The 16,907-nt window shown below is 50.3% G+C and overlaps 1 protein-coding gene across 1 annotated transcript in view; it reads left to right on the top strand.

The window, feature by feature from the left end:
* The window catches only part of SYT13 (synaptotagmin 13), a 43,287-nt gene that overhangs the window by 17,512 nt on the left and 8,868 nt on the right, over window positions 1-16,907 (top strand). Inside the window, exons 2-4 of the mRNA XM_027979653.2 lie at window positions 9,208-9,433; window positions 12,125-12,259; window positions 13,725-14,026. Of these exons, the coding sequence (XP_027835454.1) occupies window positions 9,208-9,433; window positions 12,125-12,259; window positions 13,725-14,026 (663 nt within the window). The remainder of the gene's footprint in view (window positions 1-9,207; window positions 9,434-12,124; window positions 12,260-13,724; window positions 14,027-16,907) is intronic.

Here is a 16,907-nt window from a genome sequence, read left to right as displayed (position 1 = left end):
GAGAGGGAGGTCATGCTTGTGAGCAGCTCACCTTATCTCTCCACCTTGCCTGGAATTCTCGGACCTCCCCCAAACCAGAGGGTTCCCATGTGAGCTTCAGGGACCACCTGCATCATAGTCACCTTAGGGAGATTCTTAGACACACAGATTCTTTAGGATCCACCTAGGACTTCTGAGACAAAGCAGGGAAGGAACCTGGACATCTGAATTTTACATTCCCCCAGGTGCCATTTCTACAGGTTGAAGTGTGGAACAGTGCTCAACCCTCTGCCTCTGGCTAAAGATGTGCAGGGGTGGAGTGGCCCAGGCATCAGTCTAAGTGGCACAAAAATGCAGGTGAACAAACGGTGATTCCAAATGTGACGAGGTGGTAAAGGGCTGGAGGCACAGCAGAACAGTTAAAACAGAGAGCTCTGGCGGGGGGCCAGCCTGGGTTTGAATCTCACCTTTACTGCTCACCAGCTGGCTGTGTGTCCTCATATGTGAAATGGGATTGGTCACAACAACACTTCCTGATAGGGTTATTATGAGGATTTGTTGAGTTCATATCTGAATGGTACAGGGTGCAGGTGGGCAGAACCACAAGATGGAAGGGGCTTGGAGGACTCTGAGTTTGTAGAAGAGTGAACAGATCCTTGAAGACTAGAGAAACCAGTTTTCATTGTGTTCATCCACTGAGATGAGGTTGGGTGTTGTTTGTTACAAAGCAGTTGGTCTTCCCTGACTAATACAAGGTCATGAACAAGTGGCCCAAGAAGGTACGATCAGCTGTAGTGTGTGTAAGGATGCTTTACAGAGGGAATGGGCAAAAGGGGTCAAACCTCTGGGTTGGTTAAGAGCTTCTACAGCTGTACCCCAAATTCTCTCTAGGGGAGTTATCTATATGGTTGGAAGGAAAACTTGGATAGAGAGCCATTCACACAGGCTGAGCTTCTAGGAATTGTTCCTTTCCTGGAGACAAAATGACTTATTCTCAGTTAGCTTTCAGCTTGATTTATTGCATGTCGTCCAACAGAGAGAGGGAGAAGGAGTCCTGCTTCTCCTCTAGGGCCTCTGTGTGTGTGTGTGTGTGTGTGTGTGTGTGTGTGTGTGTGTGTCTTGAGGAGCAGAGGGAATGTGCTACTAGCCAGTATTATGGAAAATATTCACAAAATAAACAGGAAAACCTTTTCTATCCTTTCTTGTGGTCGTTCAAAATATTATAATACTGAGTCATTTATATGGAGCCAAATACAAAAAGTCACATGAACTGTAAGATAGAACGAGAGATTTCAGTAAAGAGGTCCAATTGTTCTAGACTTCCCCTTCCCTGGGGCACATGTTAGCTCTGTCGCCGTGGGTGCTGCTTTGGAAGTGAAGTTTGAGAAACACTAATCCAGACGCCAGAAAGCCTAATTCAGCAGGTGAGCTAGAGGTGTGTGTGTGTGTGTGTCTCTGTGTGTATCTCTGTCTAAATTTAATTCCGATGCAGTTGTCACACAGTGAAATGCAAGCATCTGAAGTCACTAGTTTATGAAGATCAGTTTTGACAAATATGTATCCTCTAGGCTGCAACCCACACTTCTGCCATGCCTCTTACCACTCAGCTCTCCCTGGAAGCAATCAGGACCGCTGGTCTACGTTCTATCGTCATTGATTAGTTTCACCTGTCCTAGAGCTTAATTTCCATCAATGTTTCTCAACCTTGGCACTGTTTACATTGGGGTGAGATAATTCCTTGTTGTGGGGAGCTGTCCTGGGAAATGTAGGATGATAGCTAGCAGCTTTCTGGCCTCTTAACTGGTAACAACCTCCACCCCCAGTTGGGACAAACAAAAAATATCTCCAAACATTACAGATGTTCCCTGAGTTGCGAACCATTGATATAAATGAAATCACGTAGTATAGATGAATATGTATTATGACTTTTTTTTGTTCATCATGTTTTTGTGATTTTTCCCTTTTGTTGTGTGTATTGACAATTCATTTCTTTACTTTTAAGGAATATTCCATTGTAAGAACATGCCATAAGGCATCTAGCCATTGTCCTGTTGATGGCCACTTGCCTGATTTCTGCTTTGGGCTAGTACGATTCAAGTTACTATCAGTATTCATGTGTAAGTCTTTATGTCAACAAATATTTTTATCTTCCTTGGAATAATACGTAGGAGTGGAACTGTTGGGTCAGAGGGTAGATATATATTTAAGTTTTTAGAAACTACTAGTTGTTGTTCATAATAGCCAAGACATGGAAGCAACCTAAACGTCCAGCAACAGATGGATGGATAAAGAAGGTGTGGTACTACTCCTCCATAAAAAGAATGACATAATGCCATCTGCAGCAACATGGATGGACCCAGAGATTATCACACTAAGTGAAGGAAGTCAGAAAGAGAAAGACAAGTACCATATGATATCACTTATATGCCAAATCTAAAATATGATAGAAATGAACATTTTTATAAAGCAGAAACAAACTCACAGACATAGAAAACAAATTTATGCTTATCAAAGGGGAAAAGGGGCTGGGGGAGGGGTGAATTGAGAGTTTGGGGTTAGCAGATACAAGCTCCTGTACAGAAGACATGCAGGGCAGCAAAAGAGACACAGATGTAAAGAACAGACTTTTGGACTCTGTGGAAGAGGGTGAGGGTGGGACGGTTTGAGAGAATGGTGCTGAAACAGGCATATTACCGTATGTGAAATAGATGGCCAGTGCAAGCTCGATACATGAGGCAGGGTGACCAGAGCCAGTGCTCTGGGACAACCCAGAGGGATGGGATAGGAGAGGGAGATGGGGGGGAGTTTCAGGATGAGGGGGACACATGTATACCTGATTCATGTTGATGTATGGCAAAAACCATCACAATATTGTAAAGTAATTATCCTCCAATTAAATTAATTAGTTAAAAATAAGCAAGGTTCTACTGCATAGTATAGGAAACTAACACAATCTTATAAACCAACTATACTTCAATTAAAATAAAATAACAACTTTGAACAACTAGTAAAATTGGATTTCTTGTAACCTAGTGTCGGAAGAGATATTCCATCCTGTTTGCAGATTTTATTCATCAGAAGCAATTCACAAGGTTCAGCCAATAATCAAGGGTAAAGAATGACGCAAAGGTGAGACCCCCTGGGAGGTGAGTGTCCCTGGGACTGTAGCACTTGCTCCAGCAGCCCTGGAAAAGGAAGTAGCTACCCACTCCAGTATTCTTGCCTGGAGAATTCCGTGGACAGAGGAGCCCTGTGAGCTACAGTCCACGGGGTTGCAGAGAGTTGGATATGGCTGAGCAACTGACACACACACATCTCATCACAGATGAAGTCAAAAAATGTTGATGATCCATCCCAAGCATGGATCCATGTTGCAGAGATGCCAGTCAAATAAGTATCTCCAGTGTTTCCAAGGGCTTGCCATGCCCACTTGTGCGCTAAGTGCTCGACACCCGGCTGTCTTTTCTACTCCTCAATACAGCCTCAGACACAGATCCTATTGCTAACATCCCCTTCTTACAGATAAGAAACCAGGGGCACAGAGAGGCTAAACAGATCCAAGATCACACAGTGAGTAACTGGCTGAGCCTGGAGCCCAACCAAACCATTTATTTTAGAGCATCAGTTCTGATGACCAGGCTATATTTCAAACCCTTTTACACATGTTACACCAGTTTTAGAGCCCAGAATGACAGAGATTGTCAGGTTCCTGGCCTCTGATCCAGCTCCCCTCTGAGGGGGGCTTTGCTGTGCTCAGCTGCAGACCCCAGCCGCAGTGGCCCATGTTTGGCCTCATCTGAATACTCTATGTTCAACTCTCTCCTCTCTCCCATCTCTTTTTTTTTAAAGTTCAAATATAAAGGGTGAAGCCATCTGCTTCCATTTCCATCTGGGTCTGTTTCCCCCGCCGGTAACTTCCTGAACGCTGTGATGCTTTAAGATGGATGTCCCAGCGCAAAACCCCTAATTAACAAAACAGTCTTTAGGTGAAAAAATTAATCATGTCACAAAAGGGGTCACCTAACATCTCTAGTAAGGTTAAATGTTTGTTTACAGATCATTAACTTCATAATTAATTTCCTTTTTTTTTTTTTTTCAACATAAGCCCCATAGGAAAGGACAGCATCTGTCTTGTTCGCTTCTGTGTTCCTGCCACTTAGCGGAGGACCTGGCCTGTCATAGGGGATCAATAAATATTTGTTCATTAAATGAAGGTTTGCCCCTCCTCGCCCTGCCATCTGTCTTAGCCTGGATGACGGGAAAGCTGAGCCTGCTGAGCCTCTGTTAATTAGCAAGTGCCGTCCAGGGATGTAGGAGGGAGGTGGGGAGGGGCACACACAGGGAGTGTTAGAGCCGGCCACCAGCCAGTCCCAAGGGCGACTGCTGGATCTCCAGGGGTCACCTTCCGAAAGGCCGCTGGACACCGTCGGGAGCAGTAGCGAGGAGGAAGTGGGCGCCCTCGGTGGTCAAGTTCCTCCATGGAGCTTTTTTTTCTCCATGGAGCTTTAATCCTTGACACATCGGGGTTGCCTCTGGGTGCACCCAGTGTGTCCCTGGGTGTCTCAGACCTCAGAAGCCACAGAGAAGCCCCAAGGCAGGCAAGAGGGGTGTGGCACGGATGTGACATGAGGCAGTCTGGGGCTATGCCCACATGGAGCTGGTCAGTGACCATGCATATCTGGCCACGTGTGGAGGAGTAAGTGGCCCACAGCTCCGGAGACAGGTGAGGAGGGAGAAGCCAAGGAGACGCATCACAAGGGGCTGATGCTCCAGTGAGGGTGTCTCTCCCATCTCTGCACCTGTGATGCTGAGCACAGCTGGGCGTTCCCTAGTTGTTGGACGCCTGCCTCCACTGGAAGCCTTCCTGATTCACCCTGCCTCTCTATTTCCAAGCCCTCTTCTCTGGGTTCAAGGGATGCTTACAAAGAGGACCCCACTTTGAAAGACTGCCCCACCAACATCCACATCGTAAGGCTCGAGCTCAGGTCCTTCCTTGGGGTCTGCTCCCCGGACCACCTCCTTCCTCCCAGCATTCTTGCCCTCCATCTCTAATCCTTTCCCAGGCTCCCTCCCTCGGCGCCCAAACCTCTTTTCTGCTTCCTGGGCATTGATGTTTAAGCTATTTAAGTGGAAACAGATGCATTTGAAAGATGTGGTGGAACCAGGGTTTTAAAATGCAGTAAATAAGATTGTACAAGGGAAGGAGATAGGTCATCAGAGGCTGCTTTCACCACTTGGAGAGGCTCATGGAGTGGTCGGCAGGCTCTGCTCTCTGTGAGATCAAGGGCAATAATCATTCTTCACTAAAGGCAGCCATGGCTGTGCAGGATCTTACCAATGCTGGGCAAGAGGCAGCAATCAGTGAGGATGCCTTTGGCTGGACTTTGGCACAGGGGCTTGGGGAGAGGTTTGAGTCTAGGCAGTTTCTCTACGTCAAGGTCATGATCTTCTGTGTCGCTTGATAAAAATGCATGGCATCTGTTCAGGATGCTTTTGGCCACAATTCACAACGACCCCAATCCAAAGAGGCTTCAACAATAAAAACAATATTGTTCATGTAACCGGAAGTGCAGTGGTAGGACAGCTTCCAGGCTTGGTTGAGTTGGTGACTTAATGACACTGTCATCAAAGACACAGCTTCCTTCTGTCTGTCCACCCTGCGGTGCACCTTGGCAGCTCTGTCCTAAGACTGGCTCACCTTGCGGTCACGAGTCAGAACCACGTGCTTCCTATCCAGCAGGGGAGAGCATCTCTTCTATTGCCGTGGAAAGCAAGTCCTTTCATTCCGTCCGGGTGGTTTCCCCAGGACAGTCCCCAAGGTGATGCCAAGAACAAATAGAATCAGACCAAACAGTACCCCCTCCCCACCCTTGCCCTGGAACTGGAGTGGGACCCAAAAGAGCCTGGTGACCTGGAGGGAAGTGGGAGGAAAGAGGGGATCAATTTTGACGGGCACCCAAGAAAAACCCAGCCAGATGCAGGCTCCTGAGGTTCTCAGGGGCCACACAAAGTGAGACCCACTCAGTAGTGAGGAATGCGAGCCCAGGCTCTGCAGGGACTGGAAGTGACAGGCTGACCCTCACTCAGAACTGAGCCCAATGATTATTTCCCCTCTTAAAAATGCAGAGTCAGCCTGATTTGATCAAATTGGGAATTAATCAACATAACCTTTTTCTGAGAAGGGCATAGCAACCCACTCCAGTATTCTTGCCTGGAGAATCCCATGGACGGAGGAGCCTGGCGGGCTACATTCCATGGGGTCTCAGAGTCAGACACGACCGAAGCAACTTGGCTTGCACACACACAAACCTTTTCTAAAATGATTGAACTAAGGTGAAACAAAATTTAAAATATGAACGTGTTCCCCGGACCAGCCTGACAGCCCCAGTTCTGGCCCCAACAAGTGACAGAAAAGGACGACTCTGAGAAGAGGATGTGGTCCAGTCCCTGTGGGAAGCCGTGGGATGCTGCAGTTGCCACTGAGAATCCAGCATCCTAAACAAACAGGGCTTTTTTTTTTTTTTTTTTTGAGAAGCAGCTGCGAGGCAGTGGAAATGACGCAAACTTGAAGTGAAAATGTGCGGAGGCTTGATGGTATACCCCTCTTCAGTTGTATGACCTTGAATTTCCTCCATCCTCCCTTTCCTTATTGTGAAGGAGAATAGTTAGCGTAACTCAGACTTGGATGCAATATTAGAGGTGGGCACGACTTTGTGGAGGACAGACAGACATGGGGACATCAGTCATTGCTCTGCGTGTCTCCTCCCAGGGCCTGGCCTTCCTCCCACTCCTTCCACCTTCCAGACACCCTCTCCTTTCGGGTCTAGCTCACGCCCTGGCTCCCAGGACGGCTCTGCTTGCCCCGCTGCAGGTGTCCTCTGCCCTGCCCCATCTGTTACTCACACAGGCTGTCTGCTGCCTGCCTCTGTCCTGCTTGCCAAACACACTGTCACTTACTCTCCTGTTTCTGATGGTCTCCTCAACTCATCTGCGAATAAAGAACCGTGTCTCCCACCTCTTTGTTGCTCAGCATGTGGGAGTGAAACAAGCCTTGAAATCACCTCTTCCTTGAGTGATATAACTGAGAGGCGAAACGATCTTGCCGAAAGTTGCTCAACTCACACAGTTAGGTCAGTACTAGAAGCGAGGTCCCTGGATGCCCAGGGGCACTCTCGATGGGGTGAAGGTGCAAAGGAGACCTGACTTTGCAAAGCATACAACTCCTCCCAGGGTGATTTGTCGAAATGTGTGATCATGACAAGCTTCTCTGATGGGTGGGTGCTGCCTGTTAAAGGCTTGAAGGCAGAGAAAAAGGTTGGGAGCCACTGGGGCCGTGGGCTTTGGGTCTAGGCTGGTCTAGGTTCAGTCTTGTCCCTGCCCTCACTCTGGCCCCAGGAAACCTTCGTCCGTGGAAGTCAGCAAGTGCTTTTCCAGCTCATGCGTGCCAGATGCACTCGACAGAGATCAGGGTAGATGTGTTTCGGCTGTATTACAGCCTACTGGGCAGTGTTCCCAAGGGAGGGTGAGGTGTTTTATCCCCTCTGAGCCCCTTAGGGAGCTCTGATGGATGCATAACGCACTGCGGGGACAGCAGCCCTCAGGTGTCCGCAGGAAGTGGGTGTTGTGTCTTGTCTCATTAGCACCTTCTCATGGACTCCGTCCATTGTCCAATTAATGAAGATAGTTAGGAATCCCTCCTACCATCAAGTTCCAGCCTCCCCCAGGAATATCTGGGGACAGAGTTTCAACCAGGTCAGAGTGTCCAGGAGTTAGTTGTCCTGGGGTAATGAAATGTACAGAGGGCAACCACTAAACATGAGCTTTGAAACAGTGCAACCGCCGCCCCGCTCCAGGGCTGCACGGACTTCCCAGTCTCTGAGTCACTCCTGCCACCAGGCAGAGCCACCTTGACCCCTGGCCAGCCCTTCCCACAGCCACAGAGAGCGGAGGGGCTGGAGGAGAGCCTGGAGCAGGCAGCTGCTTGGGGGTCCTGCTGTGGGTTGGTACCTGCCTCGGTCTGAGGGCTGTTCTGTGGGTGGCCCACCCAGTGTGCCAGCGTTTCAAGCTCTAGATCTGATCATCATCTCCTATTTCCTGGGGACTGGGCAGGTCCCCAGTATTGCTGCCTGTTATGTAACTTTGAATCTGTCAAATAAGAGAAATCTCAGTCCCCAGTGGAGGCAAAGAAAGAAGATTCCACTCCTGTATGAGGGAGCTTTGCTTACTTAAGGTTTGACAAGCAGATGGGTAAAGATGCCCTTTTCTCCAAGTGGAACTAAGTCCTACCCCAGGGCACATAGCCAGGCAAGTGGAGCACAAATCACCTTTTGGTCCTCATCTGGGCATCTTTGCACAGTGCACAAACCGCACAACTGAACATGGGAGCCCTAGCCATAAGTATGCATTGCGTGCTCCCCATGAGCAGACGCTGCAGGAGCAAGGCAAGACATAATCCCTGTGCTTATGGAGATTGTATGCTAGTGGGAGAGACTGACCACAACAGGCCAGGCAGTGATGGAGACAGTACAGGGTGAAAGCCATGCTCTAAAGCAAAGTGCAGAATGAGGTGGTAGGAAGGGACAGACTTGGAGGAGGGACTTAATTTAGAGCCTGTGGAGGTGGAGGTGGGTGGTTTGTGGGGAGGAGTTGGGGGCCAGAAGCCAGATCCTGAAAGAGTTCAGCCTGTTTGAGAAGCAGTTTGCTCAGTGGCTGGAGAGGGATTTGGGGGTGATGTCAGAAAGGTGAACACGGCCAGGCTGGGCAAGCACTTAAGGGTCACTGCAGGGAGTTTAGATTTGGTTCTAAGTGTGGTGGGACCACATTCATTTCTGAGTCACTGAGTGGCGAAGGGGAGGGGGAGAAGGAATAAGAGAGGAAGACAAGGAGAAGAGAAAACAAAGGCAGATGAGAGCAGTGGGGGAGGGTAACCACAACAGGCCCGGGGAACTCCTCTGGACACAGCAGCAGGGCACCTGGGCCACGGATGCCCAGGGGCTGGACCGACAGGGCTGACATCTCGGCAGGCCCCAGCGTCATTCACGATGGTGGAGATTCTGCTGCACTTGGCGATGATATTTTGCCTCCCCAGGTCATGTTCCTCGGAGCAGAAAGGAACCCCAGCCCTTCCTCTGCCTCCCTTGAAAGCTCAGGTCATCTCTTCTCCCTTCTGTGGATGGAAACAGGCAAGCGGACCTCTTGTGGACTAATCAGAGTGATTTGTGTTTGCAGTTTAATGTCAAAAAGTCTACAGAGCCCGTCCAGCCCCGAGCCCTCCTGAAGTTCCCAGACATCTATGGACCCAGGCCAGCTGTGACGGCCCCGGAGGTCATCAACTATGCTGACTACACGCTGAAGACCACGGCAGAGCCTGCTGCACCAGCCAGCCCCCAAGCCCCGAATGACAGCCGCCTCAAGAGGCAGGTCACAGAGGAGCTGTTCGTCCTTCCTCAGAATGGTAGGGCTCTCCTGCCCCTCACTCTGTCGACAATACCCAGCAGGGCTGGAAAGCATCTCTAGCTGGTGGGCGTGGCCAGCCTGTGTCCGCAGCGTTGGACACTGGGCAACCAGGTCAGAGGGCACCAGGCTTTGGAATTACACTCCATTATTCCCCACGTGTTCCCACATTGTGTCTTCCCAAGGCCTCCAGCTTTCCACTGGGAAATGGAGAGTCCCTTCCAAGCTGTATGTACAACTACAAAGGGGATAAAGAGTTGTGGTTAAACTATGGGCTTCATTCAGAGTCATGGGTTTAATTCTCTCCCCTTTTATGTACCCATTGTGTGACCCTGGTCATACTGATCATCTTTCTGGGCCTCAGTTTCCCTGGGTATAAAATAAGATGACACTATCACCTGTCCAGTAAGGTTGTTGTAAAATGTAAATATAACAATGCATATGAAGTGTTTAGATCAGAGCCTGGCACAAGGATATAATCAAAGCATCGTTATTATTCTCCTTCTCATCAACATCAAGAATGGAACACCTTTTCGTGTAAGGCACTTTGCTGGGCCCTGGGGCAGATATGGAAACAGAGACAGTCCCTAACCCAAAGGAGCAGAGCACACAGACTTTTATAAGGAGATAAAAAAAATCCAGCCAGGAGAATGGATTGTTCTGTGGTTTGGGGTTTTGTTCTGTGTGGTTAGAGAGGGGGATGGTGGAAACAGAAACAGCATAACCAGCTCTGACACTGACCCGACTCCTAAGGCATCTCTTGGTCAGGGGCCAGCACCCCCGTGCTGGCCAGTGAACAGGTGGCCCCTCCTCCAACCTGGCCCAGGACCACAGTGATTATGCTAGCATTTCTTCAAGAACAAATTCCGGTAGTACCTGAGGCAGGAAGGAATCCCCTGATAGGCTTTTAGCCTCCAGGTTTGCTAGCCCACATTTTAAATTAAAATAGACCTATTGAGGACTGAGAGCTAAGCTGAGCTCTCAAGGTGAAGGTGAGTGGGGAACAATTTGCAGGAGGACCCTTGGGAGTGGTTATCACAATCAAACTCACAGGATGGCTCCATTGTCTTGGGAGCCCCAGTGTCCTTGCCTGGAGAATCCCACGGACAGAGGACCTGGCAGGCTACAGTCCATGGGCTCGCAAAGAGTTGGACGTGACTGAGCAACTACACACACACACACACCAGATTTCTCAAAGCTGGGATGAAGCCAGGCATGGGCACTGCCCACCAAGGATGAAGCCAGGCATGGGCACTGCCCACCAAGGACAGCAGCAGAGCACTTCAGAGTCTGAAACTGAAGGATTCAGGGCACATTCGTCTTCTTTTTCCGGTTCCTCATTCCTTTCCCCACTGCAGAGGCAACAACCAAGTTCTGATTCCACTGATGATTCCAGTTCTGATTCCAATCTAGCAAGGGCCAAATTGGCTCAGCAAGTACTGACCAGAAGCTAGAGGGTGCAAGGGAGGAGAACGCTGGATCCGGCCAGCGTTCGCTGGATCATGTCCTGCGTTCGCTGGATCATGTCCCCATGATGTGCTGAACTCAGTCCGCTCCCACAAGCAAAGATCCTCACTGGCCCTTTGTCGGGCTCAGGGTCCTGATTCTTGAAGCTCCATCCACTCCCGCATTTCCCAGGGTGCTGGCTTTGGTTTGGTTTGGAGTTTGAAGGCTAAGGCAGTCCGAGGGCTGACAGCGCTGGGTGCCAGGCAAGCCCCGTCTGGCGCTGACTCTGCTGCTGTTGTCCAAGCCACCTGGGTCCTGAGTGCTTGTGTGTCTGGCTTTCCACGTGGCTGTTCACATCCTGGTCAGTTCATTCCTTGCTTAGACACACCAGGGAGATTCTTCACTACTTGCAGGAACCCAATAGTGAACCATTTTGGAAATGAAATACTCCTCTATGATTTTACCCTTTAAATTAATTCTGAAAATTAAAAAAAAAATTTATTCCAATTTATTTCAAGCGAAGTCTGCTGCAGCTGCTGGATCCTTTTATTCTTGAATTATGCTTGAGTAATGAGAATCTTCCAGATGTTTGGCTGCAGTCCAAGTTAGGGGAAGAGTGAGTGACAGCTGTAGTTTTACTAACTGAATTAAAGATAAGGTCATTCATTTATTCAGCAAGTGATCACTGAACATGCACTAAAGTCCACTCTCCTCTCCCTAAGCTTGACTCATTGTTTGACATTTATTTCCAGCATGGCTTGGACTCTGCGGAGAGGTGGAGCTGGAGATGGGCTGGGGAAGGGTTTGCCTGACACAGGCTGACTAGAGTCACATACGCTGGGAGTTTTCTCTGCTGAAAACTCACCAGGGGCCAGGCCCTGAGCTAAGTGCTTTTCTCACTTTATTTCATTTAATGCTCACAATAATTCCAGGAAGAAGGAACCGCTGTCACTCCCATTCTAAAGATGAGGAAACCGAGGTTCAAAGAAGTCAAGTAACTTGTCCGGGATCACGTAACTGTTATGCAGCAGCTCATGCCTGACACCAAAGCCCAGGTCTTGCCCACTGGGTTGTGATGGTCCCTGGAAGTTGATGCCCAGGACCACAGATGGTACCACCATGCTTTTGCACCCAGTTAGGAAGCTTTTGGTTTGGGGTCATGGCCTAGCTGGCAGAGATAGAAAATTATGGGCTGGAAAACAGGATCCCAGTGTCGGTATCAGTAATGACTTTACCTTCTTGATAGGTGTGGTGGAGGATGTCTGTGTCATGGAGACCTGGAACCCAGAGAAAGCTGCCAGTTGGAACCAAGCTCCCAAACTTCACTACTGCCTGGACTATGACAGGCAGAAGGCTGAACTATTTGTGACTCGTCTGGAAGGTATGCTCTTAGCTGACTTTCACGGCCTTCTGTGTGCCTGTCTGCCTGAGCATCTGTGGCTGGAGGGAGCACTGGGGGCTGGATGAGCACTCTGCAACAAACAAGACCCTGAGGCGTGTGATCCTCAGATACACAGGAGTTTTTCCTCTCTCTCATATACCAGTCCAAGCTGGGGATTCCTGGTTGGCGGCCATCTTTCCTCCAAATAGTGATTCAGGGACCAGCTCCTCCTCTCTGAGGCCTCCTTGTGGCCTATTCCCAGCAAGTGGAAAGATGGGGAGAACAGCCATTCCTTAGAAACTGTAACCTATGTATGCTTACTTCCCATTGGCTGAAACTAAGTCACAGGACGGCAGACTGTAATGGAGGCTGGGAAATGTGGCTTACCGGGTCCCCAGTTAAAAGAATGGGGTTTTTTTGGTTTGTTTTGATAAACAGCTAATCATCTCTGTTATAGAGGCCTTTGACATTGAACAGGGCTTTGTGCTGGACACAGAGGGTGTTCTGAATGGTTAGCAAAGCTTCTGTAGTCCTAGAACCAAGCAGTCTTTCCTATGGAATCAGATTGTCCCTGGTCTCCGTACCCTGATAATTCATTTTACCATCGACAAACAAAGCTAAGACTTTGCAAAGGACATGGGGCTAAAAATGGGCTACTCTGCGATGCCTGGAAACTAGAAGCTGGGAACAAGAAAAACTGGAGTTTTGTATTTAATTTTGCTTTCTTGATGGAGTATTTTTCCTTTTAGCTTTCTTGTATGATTTTTTTTTAGTGTTTCATAGACTTTCTTACATTTGGTCTTAACAATAGTCCCATTTTACAGATTTGGAAACTAAAGTCTAACAACATCAAGTTACTTGTCTAAGATTACTCTGGCTATTTGGTGCCAGAGTCAGGACGAGGCCAGTTCCCCTGAAGCTCAGTTCAGGTTTCTTTCTACTAGCACACATGGCCTTTGTTCTTTATCCTCTCATTCTGCATAACACTAGATACCACTTCACATATTGTCACTGAGGAACCAGTCATGAAAGCTCTCCAGGTGCAAACTGGAAAGCTCCACTGGGAAAGCATTAAAAACACTGAGGTTCAGAATGTAAAACAACACTCATGAGGTTGTGGCCCAGCGATTCACATCACAAGTGGTTATGTGATAAATATTTAAAATAGAGAACAAATGAGTTACGGTATCCATGGCAACCCTAATAAAAATCATCAGCAGTTTGTGGGCCCAGGCGCCTTGGGGAAGTCTCGGAATAATGAGAAGGATCTCCTATTTCCAAACGGCTTCCCAAAAGGTGATCTCACAAAGCCAGCATGGTCAGGCAGCCCCGGTGGGGTCTCTTTCAGACCCCCAAGGTCATGGCTGTTAAGGCAGATTCTGCAGCTCACAGCAGGGCCATGCTTCCTGCCTCCCCTTGTCCCTGACAAACCCCCGCGTCTGTGCCCGTTTCTCCCTGGCTGCAGCTGTGACCAGCGACCACGATGGAGGCTGTGACTGCTACGTCCAGGGCAGCGTGGCCAACAGCATGGGCTCCGTGGAGGCCCAGACGGCCCTCAAGAAGCGGGAGCTGCGCACCACGTGGGAGGAAGGCCTGGTGCTCCCCCTGGCTGAGGAGGAGCTTCCCGCAGCGACCTTGACGCTGACCCTGAGGACGTGCGACCGCTTCTCCCGCCACAGTGTGGTCGGGGAGCTGCGCCTCGGCCTGGATGGGGTGTCCGTGCCCCTGGGGGCTGCCCAGTGGGGCGAGCTGAAGACTTCCATGAAGGTAGGGTCGCCTCTCCCTGGGGTGGCAGGCCAGGACTGGGCCAGTGCTCATGAAATGAGCTTGGAGACCTTCCCAGCCTGGGGATGGGAGTCTGGGCAGGGAGGCAGCGTGTAAAAGTAAGGTGGAGTCTTGAATAGGGTGGGCGGGAGGCGGTTAGAGGAGACTGATAGTCCAGGATTTGGGGATTCCTGGGGCCTAGTCTTGCCAGGTGCTTGCCGGGCACAGATACCCCTGCCCCTGGCCTCACCATCATGGAAAAGATCGCACTGTGAGCGCCCTGACTCTGGTGCTGACGATGTTTATCCCCATCTAGAACCACTCACACTCCCTGTTGCCTCCACTGCATGCCAGGCCCTGCAGGGGAGAGGAGCACCTCTGCTCGTAGAGAGGACAAGCCAGAGGGAGAAACTGGAACAAAAGATGGCGATGATGATGGTGGCTGTGATACTGATGTTATCTACATAAGATGTCTAAGAGGGGCCTGACTGAAGTGCTCTAGGACAGAGAGTTCTAGAAGGCCTGGTGTGCAGTGGCATTTGTGCTGGACTTTGAAGGAGTGACCACGGCTGGGGGCCCACATTGGGGCTCCCCACCCCTCCCCAGCTGCCAAAGCCGTGAGTGGAAAACAATCATCTGCTGAGATGTCGTGCTGTCCAGAGAGGTTCCTTGGAGAGCCAACCACCAATCCCCACAGGCCAGGGCAGTGAGCAGGTCAAGGAGGGTCAGGGCTGTGGGACAGTGTGTGGTTATTTACACCCCCATTCAAGGGCCTGCCATGATGGTGCCTAGAGGGACCCTTCTGGATGGCCAGTCTCTCAACCAGCTGGTCAGTGCCTTCTCTGGAGACTATATAGCCTGCCAAGCCTAAAATAGTTACTATCTGGCCCTTTATAGAAAAAGTTTGCCGACTCCCATGAGTAATAAAAATAGGAAGAAGAGTAGTAATTTTTGAGCACTTACCATCTATCAGTTGCTGTGCTTGGAACTTTACCTAAGTTCTGCCCCCGATGAGCAAAGCAGGACTGAGACAGGAGTATGCGCTGATAGGCAAGAGCAATGTGGTTTAGAGAAGCTCAGTAACTGGCGTGGGGTTGCCCAGCTGGGACCTGGCATGCTCGGCCTTGAGGTCAGGTCAGTCTGCTGGTAAAGCCCACGTTGTCCTGCCGCCGCCATGGGACATAAGTGCCCGGTAGTACAGGAGCCGTGGCCAGCAGGCGCCGTTCCTGATGGACACCATGGGAGGAGAGAGTACGCTTCCACTCCCCATCTGCTGCGGTCTCTTCTTTGCCTCATTTTCCTCTCTTTCCCAGGCTCAGAAAATTGATAAGCATGGACAGCCACTCTCAGCTGGAACCAGGCTGTTCCCCCAGCACACTCTCTAATTAGTGTGCGGTTTGGGACTTGTGTGGAATCACAGCCGGGGCCCCTGGGAAGAGGCGCCCAACATGCGGATTTGTTCAGCTGGTAACCCAGCTTCTTTGGGAGATGGAGGGCCTCCCCCTCCAGGCCTCTGGAGTGCTTGGTGCTGCCCGCAAAGGGTGGCAGTCCAACAGGTAGAAGTCTCAAACCTGCCTCTACCCTTTCCCCTAGAAGAAAACTTACTCATTCCACAAAGGTTTTGTCTGATTTCCACCATGTGCCAGGCAGTGTGCCTGAAGCTGGGAGCTCAGGAGATGAGGACAAAGACCCGCCCTCATGAATCGCTCATCCTGATCATCACACTCATTGTAGCCATCACTGTCCCACAAATACACTCCTGCATCCACTTGGACCCCTGGCCTGTTTGCCACGGATAAGAACAGTGTCAGAGGGCAGCATAGACTCAGAAGTCGGAGGCGGTGCTCTCAGTGTAAGTGGTAAGGGAGAGCCCCAAGGCCCGGCTTGGGAGCCCCTCTGCCTGACCATCCAGAGCGGATCCTACGGGCTGATTTGAAAAAAGTGGGTGGAGCCATCGGCTGCTATAGCCCACGTGTTTTTCCTCTCTTGATCAGAATGGGTTAAAGGAAGTGCCGGCGGTGCCCCAGTTCTCACCGGAAGATGGTCAGCCAAAAGCAGCATGTGCGTCTCCGGGGGCCACAGAGTGGCCGACTCCAAGGACAGCTGGCGTGACTCCCCGAGAGCCCGAGAGAAGGACGGGGAGCAGGGAAAGACAGGGAGAGGATGGCGAAAGAAGGAGGGTTACTTTTTGTCAGCAGGTACTTTCAGCAGCAGAGCCAAGGGGGCAGGTGGCTGTGGTGTCGCCAACTGGGCTCGTCTGGGGCTTTGGGCACCCTGCACGGAACTGCTGAGCCCTTCACACGTTGCCAGGTCCAGGATCCTCTCACTTGGGCACCATGTGGCCAAAGCCCAGGCCAACACCTGTGGATGGACCTCCAAGAAGTGCCATTGAAGCAGAAGCCTGGTGCTCATCCCAGCTCAGCAACACCCCACTGGGCACCTGGACAGGTGCCTGAGCTCAGGTCCTTCACTGTGAAAGGAGAGGTCTGTCCGTCGAGGATTCTGGAGGACCACAGGTTTAGGATTTGGGCTTTGCCATCAGACCAGACCCCCATTCGAGGCTCAGTTTCACTACTTAACTGGCTTCATGGGGCTTCCCTAGTGGCTTAGACCATTAAGAGTCTGCCTGCGGTACAGGAGATCTGGGTTCATTCCGTGGGTCGGAAGATCCCCTGGAGAAGGGAATGGCTACCCACTCCAGTACTCTTGCCTGGAGAATTCCATGGACAGAGGGACCTGGTGGGCTATAGTCCATGAGGTCACAAACAGTCGGATACGACTGAGTGACTCACACACACACACACACACACACACACACACACACACACACACACACGCACAGAGGTTACATGAGCTCAGGTAGTGAAGTTCACTCTCTGAGCAT

Source organism: Ovis aries, chromosome 15 (genome assembly GCF_016772045.2).
Source record: "Ovis aries strain OAR_USU_Benz2616 breed Rambouillet chromosome 15, ARS-UI_Ramb_v3.0, whole genome shotgun sequence".
NCBI lineage: Eukaryota > Metazoa > Chordata > Mammalia > Artiodactyla > Bovidae > Ovis > Ovis aries.
This window is presented reverse-complemented; position numbering and strand designations above follow the sequence as displayed.